This window comes from Oncorhynchus masou, unplaced genomic scaffold (assembly GCF_036934945.1).
Source record: "Oncorhynchus masou masou isolate Uvic2021 unplaced genomic scaffold, UVic_Omas_1.1 unplaced_scaffold_1015, whole genome shotgun sequence".
NCBI classification, from domain to species: Eukaryota; Metazoa; Chordata; class Actinopteri; order Salmoniformes; family Salmonidae; genus Oncorhynchus; species Oncorhynchus masou.
The window spans coordinates 201,881-217,994 of record NW_027016868.1 but is presented as its reverse complement, the minus strand read 5'-3'; the positions used below and the strand labels follow the sequence as shown (position 1 = coordinate 217,994).

The 16,114-nt window shown below is 46.3% G+C and overlaps 2 protein-coding genes across 2 annotated transcripts in view; one reads left to right on the top strand and one right to left on the bottom strand.

Annotated features, from left to right (window-relative positions):
- Positions 1-16,114, bottom strand: part of LOC135539287 (uncharacterized) — a 33,318-nt gene that overhangs the window by 8,168 nt on the left and 9,036 nt on the right. Inside the window, exons 2-8 of the mRNA XM_064965114.1 lie at positions 4,392-4,455; positions 4,127-4,284; positions 3,898-3,962; positions 3,691-3,784; positions 3,131-3,403; positions 1,106-1,399; positions 546-797 (exon numbers count right to left, since the gene is read on the bottom strand). Coding sequence (XP_064821186.1) covers positions 546-797; positions 1,106-1,399; positions 3,131-3,403; positions 3,691-3,784; positions 3,898-3,962; positions 4,127-4,160 — 1,012 coding nt within the window. The 5' untranslated portion in view covers positions 4,161-4,284; positions 4,392-4,455. The remainder of the gene's footprint in view (positions 1-545; positions 798-1,105; positions 1,400-3,130; positions 3,404-3,690; positions 3,785-3,897; positions 3,963-4,126; positions 4,285-4,391; positions 4,456-16,114) is intronic.
- On the top strand, positions 5,639-14,247 carry LOC135539280 (crystal protein-like). Its single transcript, XM_064965109.1, has 8 exons — positions 5,639-6,243; positions 6,482-6,683; positions 7,426-7,559; positions 8,858-8,985; positions 9,787-9,905; positions 10,263-10,403; positions 11,045-11,217; positions 13,329-14,247. The coding sequence occupies exons 1-8, from the start codon at positions 5,734-5,736 to the stop codon at positions 13,779-13,781; spliced, it is 1,860 nt and encodes a 619-aa protein (XP_064821181.1). The 5' UTR covers positions 5,639-5,733; the 3' UTR covers positions 13,782-14,247.

Genomic DNA, 16,114 nt, shown 5'->3' with positions numbered 1-16,114 from the left:
AGAAGAACGGAGTAGGGTGCAATTGACCCAAGATAGTAGCTACTAAAAAACAATTGGATACCACAAAATTGGGGAGAAAAAGGACAAAATAATTCACACAAAAAAAAAATAGGATTGGGGGAAGGGATCCTAGATCTGTACCTAGGGGAAACATCACCCCTGAGCAGAGAGGAGAAAGCAAAGACCCGCCCAACATAGCAGCTACAGGTCTGCAATACTGTAGTGGTCTTCAATACTGGTCCTACAGGGTGGGCAGGTTTGTGTTCCAGCCCAGTACTGCTGCCATACATACTGTCTACTGAACTAATCATCAATCACTTGAATAGTTGAATCAGGTGTTGGATTGGAACAAAAGCATGTACATAAAAGCATGTGATCGCACTTATTTAATCACCAATCAAGCTGATTAAATTAGGTTATCGTTATTCATTTTATCCATTCAATCCCCCGTAAATTAATCTCTAACCTAGTCAAAAATAGACATGAGCTGCCCAAACATCGATCACGCAACTGCTCAACATGAGCCCAGTTTGGCTCCAGTTTACCTGTGCGAGCGAGTACGGTCTTGGAACTCATGACCACGCTGTGTCCACACAGCGCCTCTACTCTAGCCAAGTACTGGCTGCAGGGCAGAAGGCTGGCCACCGTGTGGCTGGTGAGCAGGGTGGTGTAGTGGAGCACCCCCTGGTGGTAGATCCTGAACATGGAGATAGAAGAAGTGTTCCTCACCACCCAGCTCAGGGTGTAGTTGTCCGGCCCCGAGGAGGTCTGCCACAGGTTCTCGATTTCTGAGTGGACTAAAGAGAGGGCCGATAGTCATTTCCAAAAGTGTTCACCATAAGCAAAGTAGGAGAAAGGCAATTCAAGACTGTAAAAACAGTGCATTGGATGAACAGATGTTATGGGTTTACTTTGGCTGCATGTCAATAGAAGTGATTTCCTCTTTTCTCCTTCCCCTCATTTGTAGTGATCAGAGAACTGTTAGAATAGGCAAGAACACCCGTCCTACCTCAGATTTGCGCATATAAAAGGGAAGGAGACGAGGGGATGAAACTTAAGGCTATTGACACTCAGCCTAGCATAGCATCAACTAGGTGGATCTTACCAGTATTCCCTTTGATGAGGACCATTCTGCTGTGGCGAGCCTCCGTGCCCGCCTGGCACACCGTCTGCAGGCCAAACTTCACCCTGCTACAGGGCGGCAGGTCAGATTGAGAGAACACAAAGGTGTCCAGTGTGTGCCTGAAGGACCTCTCCTCCAGGACATGGTTGGTGCCATTGAGGTAGAGGACCGTGACAAGGAAGAAGGAGAACTTGCGGTTGTCGGGACAGTCCCAGGACACTGTGACACTGCTGCTGTTCCACGTCGTCACCTGGAAATGTCTGGGGACTTCTGGGTCTGGATATGAATAGCAATTATACAGCAATATGTAACAAAGTAATTACTTCATAAATATCAATACAACACAGTGCTGCTCATATCAGTACCGAGCTCATGGGACAGGACATAAGTTATATTCCTCAAAAATCTATACTTTATTTTATATATTCAAAAAGGCCTGTAAATAACAGTTTGAACCTTCTAAGAACTCTTGAACGTGCCGTCCTTGGCCAACTCTCCCGCTATCTCTCTCAGAATGACCTTCTTGATCCAAATCAGTCAGGTTTCAAGACTAGTCATTCAACTGAGACTGCTCTTCTCTGTATCACGGAGGCGCTCCGCACTGCTAAAGCTAACTCTCTCTCCTCTGCTCTCATCCTTCTAGACCTATCGGCTGCCTTCGACACTGAACCATCAGATCCTCCTCTCCACCCTCTCCGAGTTGGGCATCTCCGGTGCGGCCCACGCTTGGATTGCGTCCTACCTGACAGGTCGCTCCTACCAGGTGGCGTGGCGAGAATCTGTCTCCTCGCCACGCGCTCTCACCACTGGTGTCCCCCAGGGCTCTGTTCTAGGCCCTCTCCTATTCTCGCTATACACCAAGTCACTTGGCTCTGTCATAACCTCACATGGTCTCTCCTATCATTGCTATGCAGACGACACACAATTAATCTTCTCCTTTCCCCCTTCTGATGACCAGGTGGCGAATCGCATCTCTGCATGTCTGGCAGACATATCAGTGTGGATGACGGATCACCACCTCAAGCTGAACCTCGGCAAGACGGAGCTGCTCTTCCTCCCGGGGAAGGACTGCCCGTTCCATGATCTCGCCATCACGGTTGACAACTCCATTGTGTCCTCCTCCCAGAGCGCTAAGAACCTTGGCGTGATCCTGGACAACACCCTGTCGTTCTCAACTAACATCAAGGCGGTGGCCCGTTCCTGTAGGTTCATGCTCTACAACATCCGCAGAGTACGACCCTGCCTCACACAGGAAGCGGCGCAGGTCCTAATCCAGGCACTTGTCATCTCCCGTCTGGATTACTGCAACTCGCTGTTGGCTGGGCTCCCTGCCTGTGCCATTAAACCCCTACAACTCATCCAGAACGCCGCAGCCCGTCTGGTGTTCAACCTTCCCAAGTTCTCTCATGTCACCCCGCTCCTCCACTCTCTCCACTGGCTTCCAGTTGAAGCTCGCATCCGCTACAAGACCATGGTGCTTGCCTACAGAGCTGTGAGGGGAACGGCACCGCAGTACCTCCAGGCTCTGATCAGGCCCTACACCCAAACAAGGGCACTGCGTTCATCCACCTCTGGCCTGCTCGCCTCCCTACCACTGAGGAAGTACAGTTCCCGCTCAGCCCAGTCAAAACTGTTCGCTGCTCTGGCCCCCCAATGGTGGAACAAACTCCCTCACGACGCCAGGACAGCGGAGTCAATCACCACCTTCCGGAGACACATGAAACCCCACCTCTTCAAGGAATACCTAGGATAGGATAAAGCAATCCTTCTCACCCCCCTTAAATGATTTAGATGCACTATTGTAAAGTGGCTGTTCCACTGATGTCAGATTTGTAAGTCGCTCTGGATAAGAGCGTCTGCTAAATGACTTAAATGTAATGTAAATGTAAGAAAGATTGGTGCGATTACACAGGGTGACAACGACTAAAGCTATCAAGAGTGTATTCACTAGGAACTAGTGTATTAGTTTTGCTACATTATGCACTAATGAATACACCCCAACTGTACCTGTGATAGTGGAGAGACAGGTAAGCGAGTGGCTGCCTGCCACCTCCACACAGGCAGCATAGGAACTGCAGGATTCCAGGGCTGTGAAGCGGTAGTGGTTGGAGTGGGTACTGTCCACACTAAGGGCAGCGTAGGCCTTCATCTCAGAGTGGTATAGGGACACAGAGTGGACGGGGACAGGGGCAGCCGGGGGCTGCATCTTCTCTTTCCAGGACACCAGTAACATGGAGGTACTCCTGGACTCCAGCTTCAAGGGGTAGCGCACGGTGTGACCTAGGAGAGGAGATGATGGGAGTGATGACTACATTTATGACCTGCACACCAGTGGTATAGTGGGAATATTCCCAGATCATCACCTGAATTCTGTCTCCATCTTGATTTCACTTGCTCTCACTCCCTTTTGAGTCTCTCATGTCTGTCTGCCTTTCTGACGATCCATCTGTTTCCATCTACCTTCCTTCCTCTCCTTCCATCTCCCTCCCTCCATTTATTTATTCCTCTCCCTTTGTGGCTCTCGGTCCCCCTCCCTCTCTCTCGAACAAAGACAGACATAACGTTACCGAGCATGAGGATGAAGTTTGGGTCCTGATAGAGGTACAGAGTGCTGTTTTCACACGCAAACACCTCATTGTTGGAGAACAACTCCAGGGCTTCCTAAGAGCGATAACATGAGAATGGACAAACATTAATCTTTCATTCAAAAAGGGACATTATGGTGACACCAGATAAGAGGAGAATGTCATCACTTATATTACAGGTCTACCCACCAGAGTGCTATTGATGGGCTGTTGGTCAGGTTTATGTATACTTCTGAACTCAATGGAATGTGAACCTTCAAGTGAAGAAAAAAAATATTATACTGTAGCATGATCTAATGAACACCAATGGTAATCTCAGAATCACAGAACTAAAATATTGCGTAATTTGTTTAGATCAATGGATACAGGACAGTGTTTGTGCTTAAATAAAGTCAATGAGTGGAAGTCCCATACTTACCTGGGAAGATGGAGAATATCCACTTCCGAACCATGACACCATAATGAAGTGTCAATTTGTGTTCCACAGTAGTGGCAACTGTCAAAGATGAAAATGTGTCCTCTCTCCAAATGGATTTCAGTTTGGTGGTGTTCAACCATAAATGTCCTTCTGGCCAACTGTAGAGAATCAAAGTGAACAAGACACATAGGTGTAAGTTAGTGCCAAGTGCATGGTTCAGAAGTTTGGCATGATTATGTGTTTATGAAATACTGGACTTATTTACCTGCCAAACAAGGAATTGTTGCTGATTTTCCAACATATGGAGAAAGTAAAACTACTGCAGCTTCCTGCAGATTGTAAGAAGCTAACGTTACATGTCACAATTAACTCATGAAAAATCAACCAAACCCCGCGTCCCGGGAGGAAATTAACCTAAATATATGTTTGTGTGGAACTCATAATTGCTGCGGAAACAGCATAGCCACGCAGTATCAATTACATACACAACAATAACGCACTTAGCACGCACAGGTTACTTACCGAGAGATATCGTGTGAGGTACAAGAATGAACAATATAAATGGAAACGCGAAATAGGTCCTGCAAAAGGAAAGTCGGTGTTCTTTATCAATAATCATGGCCACCTTAATTCACCATTAAATTAATAATACAAGAACGAAATGAAGTATATGTTTAGCCTACATGTTTCTTGCGGCTGTTATTTTGCACTCAGGTATGGGTAAGCGTGATTGAGTTGACGAAAACAAACGACTGACCTGAGGTCATCGACTAATAATGACTAACAGGTGCAGGTCAATCTGATTGGGCCCACTGTTTTGGTGCATGTTTGATCACAAATTATTTGCACAATATCATACATTATGATGTTTAATTAATGTTACAGATATGGATTGGGGGGAGGGGAATCTGATCCTAGATCTGTATCTAGGGGAAACGTCACACAGAGCAATATTGTGACCACCCAAGAATGAGCTGAGCTTCACATCATGGGAACCTATTATCTCGTTAGGTAAAGGAAAGACCACCCGCCTCCCATTACTGGAAGTGCATCACAGGGTCCTTCCTGGCTATCCCAAGTACATCAGTCATGAGTCCTAATCCACTGTTGTCTGACAAGGAAATTCTGTCTGAGAACTGTCCGTGATTCTCCAATTGGCCAAATTAGTGTCACGAGGATCCACACAGGCCACTGTATGAACCAAAGATTCTTATTGTTAAACCCAAGATCGTTCACATGGGGCTTTTACATGGGAATCATTTTCACACTGTGAACACTCAATCAAGGAGGTGGGCAGAGCCAAGCGTGAACTAGAAATATATTATTGGTGCATATTAGTGTTCATTTGCATATTTCTGTTAGGGAACGCCTACTCTCTTTGTCTTTGTCTTGATTAATATAGTCCCTCTGACCTGCCACTGGACTTCCTCTCCTTACCAAATATGGTATGAAAAGGAAAGCCTGAAGAGGAATAAGCATTTCCCCCTTATTCATCTGTGTAGGAGTTTAGGCTTCAATTTTCTGCCCCAGCTAGGAGGCAACTGGAGAATGATCGGACCTGACTGAGAGACCCTGGCTAATACTTTCTAATAATTCATTCAGGAAAGATGGAGAGCTGTCACTGTTTCTTGCTGCTTTGCTCACTGGTCTTTGCGCTGTCTTTTGCAGAGGAGGCAACGTTTGAGAATGAGATCGACCTTACAGAGTTTATTAGAAGGATTTCTTCCTCTGGACTACTGGTCAGGGATCAGCCTCTGGCTATCAACAGAGACCTTCGCTTTGAAACAAACTCACTGGAGGAGCTTGGAGATCCAGAGGATTCCATTCCCATCTGGACTGATGAGGAACCAGTCAGCCAGAATACGCTCAACACCGGGACGACCATTCCTGACTATGGCCCCATAGTGTTGACCAACAATGGGTTGATCAAGGGACTCACAGTGGAAAAGTCCCACATATTTTATGGGATCCCGTACGCGGACCCACCTGTGGCCACGCACCGCTGGAAGCCCCCCAGACCGGTGACCCCGTGGCCGGGGGTCCACGACGCCACGTACCCGAGGAACGCGTGTATGCAAGGCTGCAGTGGCCCCATATCTGACAAGTGCCCTCAGAAGGTAGGGGACTAACACAGATGGGCTCGATAATTATGTTGTTATGATTTAGCACAATGTATGTGTGTGTCATGTGCAGCGTGTTGACAGTGAAACATGAAATTAACAAAGTCCTGAATAATCTCCTGATAACATCCAGGAATGTCTCTGATTCATCAATAATGTGAGTATTTTATTTGCCGTGTGAAATGGCGTCTGAAATGTGAATATTTGGTTTCTGAAATTAAATGTCTTCCCATAGGTGAGTGAGAACTGCCTCTACCTCAACATATTTGTACCTCTGGATGTGAACTTCAGTTCCCCTTTACTGACAACCCTGCCAGTGATGGTGTGGATCCACGGGGGAGATTTCATTGCTGGCTCAGCCTCCAAGCCCCTGTACGATGGGAGGTTCATCAGTAACTTCACTCACACTGTGGTGGTGAGCATGGCGTATCGGCTAGGTAAGACAGGTGTTCTTTAGCTCCGGGATGGAGTTTCTCTAGGTACATATCTAGGATCTGTTTCCCTAAACCTAACCTTAACCATTAGTGGGGAAAATGCCAAACTGACCAGGGTCTGTATTTCAAGGGAACGTCACCCTACACCTCTTCACTATACAACCTTTATCTAGTTATCCAGGCTAGTTTCCATGAGATCAAATCGTTTCTTTTATAAGAGACCTGGAACAGGGCAGAGACAGTCCAGAGACCTTGTGATTCATTAGTGTGTTTGCTGATTACATTATCCTACACAGTCCCAAAACTAGGATGGTGATTTCAAACATTTCTGAACAGAGAGCTTGTCTGATTTAGCTTGCTGTATATATAATATACTTTTCTCAAGTGGACTTAGACTTCTACCATCCTCTCCGCAATAAATACCATTTGGTGGGTGTAGCGAGTTGCGACCCTGTGGTGGCCTGATCAATATGGGTATGTGAGACCATTGAGAAAAGGCCATTATCTGTGTGGCTGTCAGAAGAGGCTGGTGGGCAGAGATGGGAGGATGGGTTAATTGAAATGGCATAAATAGGACCATATCAAAACGCCATGTGTTGATGTGTTTGAATCTGTTCCATCAATTCCACTTCAGACATTATGATTAGCCAGTCCTCCTATATCTCTGCCCACCAGTCTCCTCTGAGAGGTGTGTTGTTTTGTGTATAGTTTTTCATGGTCCAAGGAACTTGCTGTATCATTGCAGGGGCGTTTGGTTTCCTCGTCTCGGGAAAAGACCCCAAAACCTCAGCAACCGGGAATTATGGGATCCTGGATCAGCAGGTTGCTCTTCTCTGGGTTCAACAAAACATTGCTCTGTTCGGAGGCGACCCCAGCAAGGCAAGCACGTACACATTATCCTGGGTTGTGTTCATTAGAGCAGGCAAGGGGAAATATTTACAAAGGTTTCGCAATGGAAAATGAATTTGAGTGTTTCTTAGACTAGCCCACATAGTCCCTGCCTGTTTATGTCTGTTTTTTATCTATTTAACGCCTAATGATCCACAGTCACACAGTCACATCCACAGTCACACAGTCATACAAAATGACATCTGATTTTCATCCACCACCTCAAGTCCTTGATAATCTCAACGGACTCAAACTGATCTTTATGTTTTGGTGCAGAGTTGGGGGTCACTTATTTTTGTGTAGGGTTGGGGGTCAGGTGTAGGGTTGGGGGTCAGGTGCAGGGTTGGGGGTCAGGTGCAGGGTTGGGGGTCAGGTGCAGGGTTGGGGGTCGGGTGCAGGGTTGGGGCTCGGGTGCAGGGTTGGGGCTCGGGTGCAGGGTTGGGGCTCGGGTGCAGGGTTGGGGCTCGGGTGCAGGGTTGGGGCTCGGGTGCAAGGTTGGGGGTCAGGTGCAGGGTTGGGGTCAATTTCATTTAAATTCAGTCAATTCGGGAAGTAAATATACATTTAAATTCCAATTGTCATTGAACAGTGAATTGGAATTTCTGTCTACTTCCTGAATGGACTGAAGTGAAATGGAATTGATCCCAACTGTGGTCAGGAAAAACTCCTGATACACTGACCTAGATATTCACATTCTGGCCATGTATAGAAATACCTTGTTGGTTGTATTTCAGCAGTGGTTGTTGTTGAATGACCTCTATATATCCCGTGGTGCTGTCGTGACTGATTTGTAGTGAGGCCACCACTGGGAGAATAACAGCCTCTGTGAGGCACAGCGAAGGGCTCCTCCAGCCCTGATGACATTTCTCTGAGTGGTTATCGAGTGGGGAAAGATGCTGTCCAGAGATGGGGCTATGATGCAGAGTAGGGTTGCAAAATTCCAGGAACTTTCAATAAATTCTCTGGTTTTCCAGAAGCCCTAGTTGTGCCCTACTGCAGAGGCAGACCCAACACAAACACATTGGTTGGATCATGCAGAGAGAGAAATTGCTGGCATCTCATACAAACAGCTAGTACCACACGCTGGTTGGTTCAGTAAAAGTGATGTTGAAAGCCTTTCAGTTCTGTATCCCAACTCCATCAAACAAAGATAAACAGCTTTATCATCCTGCGTTATATCTAAATGAGGCATAAACCCATCAGGATTATGTGTTTGTGTACGTTGTTATTTTCTCTGTCTGTGGATATACAACACAACCCTGATTATGGCTCATTAACATCCAACACAGGTGACCATATTTGGGGAGAGTGCAGGAGCACAGTCAGTGAGCCTCCATCTGATGGTCCAGAGCAGTAAGCCCCTGTTCAAACAGGCTGTGTTCCAGAGCCTACCCTTCTCCATCCCTCTCAAGACCAGGTCGGTGACCTCTAACTCCTAACATCTGGGTAGTGTTCATTAGAGCACACTGCAGCAAAAACAAGCATTTCTCATTGGACAGATCCACATTTATCTTCCTGTTTCAGTCTGTTTCCTTCTGTTGGCCGAATGTACACATGACTCAGCTGGTGGCTTGATCGCTAACTCCTTAAAAGATGAAATCCGCCGTAGTGAAAACGGTGCCACTGTCCGCCCCACCGACCGTTGTTGTTGTTTTTGTTTTGTTGACGAAGCTGAGCGTCGTGCAACGCAACAAAATAAATGTCAGTAAGTATTCTACTGTTCTATCGCGCGTGCGATGATGGCAAAGGGAAAAATACAGTGGTCATTGTTTCCAGTAACTTCTTCGTTGTTATAATATCCCAAACAGACGTGGCGGTTTCACCTTTCAGGTTTAAGAAGGAGACCCTCACTTTGCTTCTATCATCTATATAGATCAACTTATCCTTCCCACATTTTGAATGAGTAATCCTTGCCATATGTGAAATTGACGACAAAAGTGAATCACCTTCGTGATAAGTGTTTTGTTATACGGCCTGCCTAGCTACAAGGAATACATGGGATTCATTCAATTAAATTCAATGTTATTTCTCCCCTCAGGGTTACAGTTTAGACATGCTAATGCATCCAAGAAGACGGTACCTTTAGGTTCCAGTCCATGTCCTAGTAAAACAGTCATTCCATCTCCAGCTGTCGTTACTCTCCTGGAAGAGATGTGGCACTACCTAACGTTCCCATTGAGCAGAAAGAGACTATCTGTGGTCTGTTTTTTTGTCCCAGACATGATGCCCTGAAGCTGGGGAGGGACTTTGCCAGACAGACCAACTGCTCTGTGAGCGACATCGTGTGCCTGCTGTCCCTCAGTCCTCAGGCTGTCCTCGCTGCCCAGATGAAGTCAAGTAGGAGACCAGTCTTCTTCTGTGTCTCTGTCTGTCTGTCTCTGACTGACCGTTTTTAGACAGGGGGCCATTTGGGTCACAACTCTATCTCCATAGGGCTCAAAGTAAGGAACAATTTGGGACACAACAAATGTTGACCCTCTACCTATCTGCTGTTGACCTATCTAAGTTGGCCCTTATTCATGACAAAATCAACATCTCAGAGTTGCTTAAGTGTGTTTCATTACAGAGCTAGTTGTTTAGCAGGGAGTCATTTTATGTATATTGGCAGGGTGTATTTTGATAAGTAGCTAATTGTTGTTCTCTCTGACGCTCTCTCTTTCTTCCCCTTCCTCATCTCTCTTCTCTCTGTCTCAGGTTCCAAAGTGGTGAATCCCTTCAGGTTCCTGGAGATCTTTGAGACCTGGGGGCCCTACGTGGATGGGGAGCTGATCAAGGAGCAGGCTGTGACTGCCTTCCAGAAGGGCCACTGGCAGAAGGAGAAACCAGTCCTTCTTGGTTTGGACCACTTGAAATACACTCACATTTAACCAGAACAGCTTTTAACGCCTGGCCCCATAACACTTAATAATACATTTAATTTGGAAAATGTCTTTCAGGACACTCAAAGAACCACTTACAGTATATTAAAAGTAGGTACTATGTACTAGTGAAGACATCTGTTACACACTTAAGGTTACAGAGATGGTTCGGTGCATGTGTGATGATGAGTAACCATTGCCAGAGACCTGAAGAGTTGCATTGGCTCCCCAAGTCAATGCCTGGGCTTTGGCTAAGCTGGCTAAGGGTGTGACTTAATTAGATTGAGTAGTTGAATGTTAGATGGTGAAGTGCAATTGGTTCCCTCTCAGCTGGCCACTCGACATAACACATGTAGGAGAGATTCTTCGTCCCTGATGTGTTCTGTGTCCTTCCCTTCTACAGGATCCATGGTTATATTCATACCAGGGTTGTGTTCATTAGGGCTCGCAAATGTTTAAAACATTCTATAGAAAATGTAAATGATTCCAGATAGTCCCTCCCTCCCTGTTTCATCCCGATTTCTTCTGTTTGGTGCCTAATGAACACAACCAAGATTATACCAGAACGTTTGGACCAACATTTTGAAGGCATGCTGTTGACGTACAACAACCTTGCAGGGACCACTTCAGAGGAGGGGGTGATATTCGTGTACGGGGTCTTCACCAAGCCTGTGTCTGCGGTGGAGTGCACCGTCTACACCGCGGCCATCTTCAAACAGCACGCCCTCAGGATCCTACACAAGTACCTGCCCCTGTACAAGGACATTGACCGACGGGACATGCTGGCTCAGGTAAATTATGACTTTCACAGAGGGTGCGTCTCAATCTCTCCTTTCTCCCAAAGTGTGTACTTGTTCACTTCCCTTAATGGATTTGGCAGGAAATTACTGGTGTGGAAACTCCAGCCTATGCCTACACCAATCCAATGCTTTTAAATGAGTAGTGAAGGGTCCAGACATCAGGAAGACGAGATCATTGGGACGTAGCCAGGGAGAAACTCAGTGTTGTCCATGCAAACATGTTAGATAAAAAAAGACTAATTGAATGTAAAAAGGACATTGATCAATCATCCCAATAAGTAATGTTTCACATTAACGTTAACAAAAGTTTTGGCAATGTTCATTGTCAGGCTCCAGATCAGTGGTTGTAGGGCGAGACTCACGTCTGCAGCCAGTGGACACATCGAGATGAGCCTTGTTGAGCTCTGGGGAGAAGGTTTCAGTAGGTACAGACCTAGGATCAGCTTCCCCTCCCCCAATCCTAACCTACAAAGAAATGATCAACTGACCCAAGATAAGCATCTACTCTAGCGGTACCTTCACCCTACTCCCCATGCTGAACATCTCTTACTCAATTCTCTGTGGGAATGATCTGTCCAAGTCATTAAAAAAATCAGGACAGACTTTATCATTATAATTATAGGCTACCAGATTTGTATTAGGTTCCGATTCTTTTTTGATTAACCAAACTATAACAATAACCCAGAGAGCTAGGTTTCTAACTGCCTGAATTATTTTAGAGGTAAATGCTTTACATTTTCTGATTTTAATCTGTGTAGAGATGGGTTACATCTGATAGTTTGGTTCTTCATAGTGCAACTCCACATGATTACCAGCAGAGGGTGCTAAAATACTCATTTCTGTTTAGGCTCCTCCCATGGCCATCCTCCTCAAAGAATCATTAGTGATGCTGTCTGGAGCAGAGTGCCATTGTCTCTTTGAGATGTATACCACACAGTGGAAGCAGATCTTTGGAAATAAGAGACACAGAGGAAGACTACCCAATCTCAGTTTCCCCAAGCTACAGATCTAGGATCAGCTTCCCCTCCCCCCATCCTAACCTTAACCAGTATTGGGGGAAATGCAAAACTGACCAAAGATCAGTGTCTAGGGGCAACTTCACCCAGTCAGCCTGATAGTTGACATCAGAGCCATATTCAGTATGCAGCCCAGGCTATTTCACTACCAGCTCAGGTTAGATGTTCAGTGTGGATTACAGGATAAACTGACTCCAACCACACTAGAGACAACAACAGACAATGAATACATAAACTGCATCAGTAGAATACATGCATTCACTGTAGAGAGGGAAACGCTCTCATTTCCAAGTCCACATCCAAAATGTGAAACAGAGAGCTCGGATGGTAAATAGCCTCAGGTACTTTCTCTGGAGGTTTTGAATCTAAAGTGAGAGATGAGTGTGCTGAGAGAGGCAGGGGGCAGAAGGTGACACTCCCATACCTGTTTAGTATTCATATATAGTTCACTGTCTGTGTGTGCCCAGTGAAGAGGAGCAGCATAGGAGGAAGGACCCCCCCCCACTCCTAAAGGACAGGTCCCAGGGGAGGGGAGGGTCATGACAAATGTCAGCTATTGCACTGAGGCCACATGGCTCAGCCTGGGAGGGGGAGAAGGAGAGGTAAAGGGGAAGAGAGTGGGAGAGAAAGTGACCTGGGGAGAAGGAGAGGGGGACGTATCTGGGACCAACAGATGCATATCTGTATTCCTGTGAAATCCATAGATTAGGGCCTAACGAATGTATTTCAATTGACTGATTTCCTTAAATGAACTGCAACTCAGTAAAATCTCTGAAATTGTTGCGTTTTATATTTTTGTTCAGTGTATATCCTTTGAGGACACTGAGGGTTACAGGTGTTCTAGATGATTCTGTGCCGCGTAGGCGGCTGCACTGAGTGTTTTCCTGAGTATAGTTTCCAGGTAACAAGCGAGACAAAATGCTTTGAGCGGCAGTGCTGTAGCACACACACTAGCCACTAGTGACGCTTTTCTCTTTGTTGAACTCAATGACCTCTCTGTTTTAGCCCAGATTGTATTGAACTCAATGACCTCTCTGTTTAAGCCCAGATTGTATTGAACTCAATGACCTTTCTACTTACCTCCAGATTGTGACAGACTACGTCTTCCTTTGCCCCTCCCGCAAGGCAGCCCGGTCAGGCACCAAAGTGGGCAGCGCCGTGTGGATGTACGTCTTCGACCATGTGATATCGGACCACAGTGTGTGGTCCGGTCTGTCCTTCTGCTACGAGCACGTGTGTCACGGCGCTGAGCTGCCCTTCCTCTTCAACACTGCCTCCATGGCTAACTTCACGCTGGCCCCACCCGAGAGGCTGCTGTCCAATCGGATGTTGTGTTACTGGGGGGCATTCGCCCACACCGGGGACCCGGCCTCACGGATGCAACAGAGCGGCTTCTGTAGACAGCAGCGCCTGCCGGCCTGGCCCCGCTACTCGGACACCAGCTCTTGGTTGGTCATGAACTTCACTGTCCGCTCCCATGCCCAGGTGGGCACCAGGGACCATATCTGTGACTTCTGGGACAAGCTGGGAATCTATTAGGGCATAGGGGTGGGCATGGAGCGGGCAAAGGTGTTGGTATTGGTTATGTATGCATACATAGTGTGTTATGTCACATTTGGCAATTCACCCTACAGTCGGAATGGTTGTCACCCTGTACACACCATTTATAGAGTATGACTTAGACTTAGAGATGATTTGTGAAGCACTTATGTAGGAGGGGAAGAGAAGAAGACGATGAGGGGAAGGGAAGAGGACGACGAGGGGAAGGAGGGGATGAAAAGGTGCAGTCATCCTTCTCTCCCCTGACGTATGAAACATATCTGTGTCTCTACTTCGGAAGGATTGCATGTTTTTAGTTTTCTAACCATTTCTCGTCCCCAGCTGCTTCATTTGATGTGATTTGTGCAGTGATTTGTTGGCGACGTACTTGAGAACTCCTATATGAATACCCCACTGTCGCTGTACATGTGAATCATTTTGGATAATGTTTTTTCTATGACAAATAAATCACAGTGAGAAATACTCAATGTTATCTTTGTAAAAAAGCATGGCCATTGGGTTGAGCACCATATAGGGTGCACATGGTAGATTGGTCATTCAGATGCATGCTGGGTCAGAACGACCTGAAAACATACATGCTGATGATTGACATCTAGTAGGTCTCCCGAGCTTCCTCGTTCCCCCCTCTTCTCTCTAGCTCTCTTTCCCATCCCCCTCTTCTCTCTAGCTTCTCTTTCCATCCCCCTCTTCTCTCTAGCTCTCTTTCCATCCCCCTCTTCTCTCTAGCTCTCTCTTTTCCATCCCCCTCTTCTCTCTAGCTCTCTCTTTTCCATCCCCCTCTTCTCTCTAGCTCTCTCTTTTCCATCCCCCTCTTCTCTCTAGCTCTCTCTTTTCCATCCCCCTCTTCTCTCTAGCTCTCTCTTTTCCATCCCCCTCTTCTCTCTAGCTCTCTTTTCCATCCCCCTCTTCTCTCTAGCTCTCTTTCCATCCCCCTCTTCTCTCTAGCTCTCTTTCCATCCCCCTCTTCTCTCTAGCTCTCTCTTTCCATCCCCCTCTTCTCTCTAGCTCTCTCTTTCCCATCCCCCTCTTCTCTCTAGCTCTCTCTTTCCATCCCCCTCTTCTCTCTAGCTCTCTTTCCATCCCCCTCTTCTCTCTATCCCCCCCCTCTTCTCTCTAGCTCTCTTTTCCATCCCCCTTTCTCTCTAGCTCTCTTTCCATTTTCTCAGCTCTCCCATCTTCTCTCTAGCTCTCTTTCCATCCCCCTCTTCTTCTCTCTATCCCCCTCTTCTCTCTAGCTCTCTTTCCATCCCCCTCTTCTCTCTAGCTCTCTCTTTTCCATCCCCCTCTTCTCTCTAGCTCTCTCTTTTCCATCCCCCTCTTCTCTCTAGCTCTTTCTCTCCCTTCCTACCAACCCACATGCTCACAGAGGCATAACAGGCTACTTATTTACTAAGGCAAAGTATCGATTTCACAGCAGTAAGTCCAGATCAATAGAAAAGGTTATCTAGAATCTCAAAATGGCCCTCAAGGCAACTGAGGTCATGTGGGTAATTCCCTCTTGAACATGTCTACCTTGTTAAACAGCAGGGCTACAGATTACAATGCATTTTCAATAGTGGTGTAGGGTGAATTTGCCCCTAGATGCTGATCATAGGTCAGTTTTGCATTTCCCCCACTAATGATTTCGTTTTTTATATATTTATTTACCTTTATTTAACTAGGCAAGTCAGTTAAGAACAAATTCTTATTTTCAATGACGTCCTAGGAACAATGGGTTAACTGCCTGTTCAGGGGCAGAATGACAGATTTGCACATTGGGGATTTGAACTTGCAACCTTCTGGTTACTAGTCCAATGCTCTAACCTGCCACCCCAGATTAAAGTTAGGATTGAGGTAGAGGAAGCTGGTCCTAGATCTGTTCCTTGGGGAAACTTCACAGAGCCTCAGACTACAAAGGATGGCTCATGTTATCCTAACCATAATCCACTATAAGACAGCAGGCATAAAATGATTAATTCACCTGTAATATATGTCATCTTCAACTGTATTCACCACCACCCGGATGGTGGGTATAAGGCTCTGAGGACAAATGGTATTCTATCATTGAATTGTAATATATATGGAAATAAGCCTCGGGGAAATGCAATTAATTTTGTCAGGCATGATGTTCAGGCTCTGTATTTCAATGTGTAACTTTCCCCCAGTTGTGGAGTTGACCCACCGCGTCGCTAGCATTCAGCCACTACATTGATTCAGTGTATTTACACTGCATATCTGGAGCACATGGTTCTGTCCCAAATGGAACCCTATTCCCTTTTACGGTTCATGGGCCCTGGTTAAAAGTAGTGCACTATGTAGGGAATCAGGTGCCA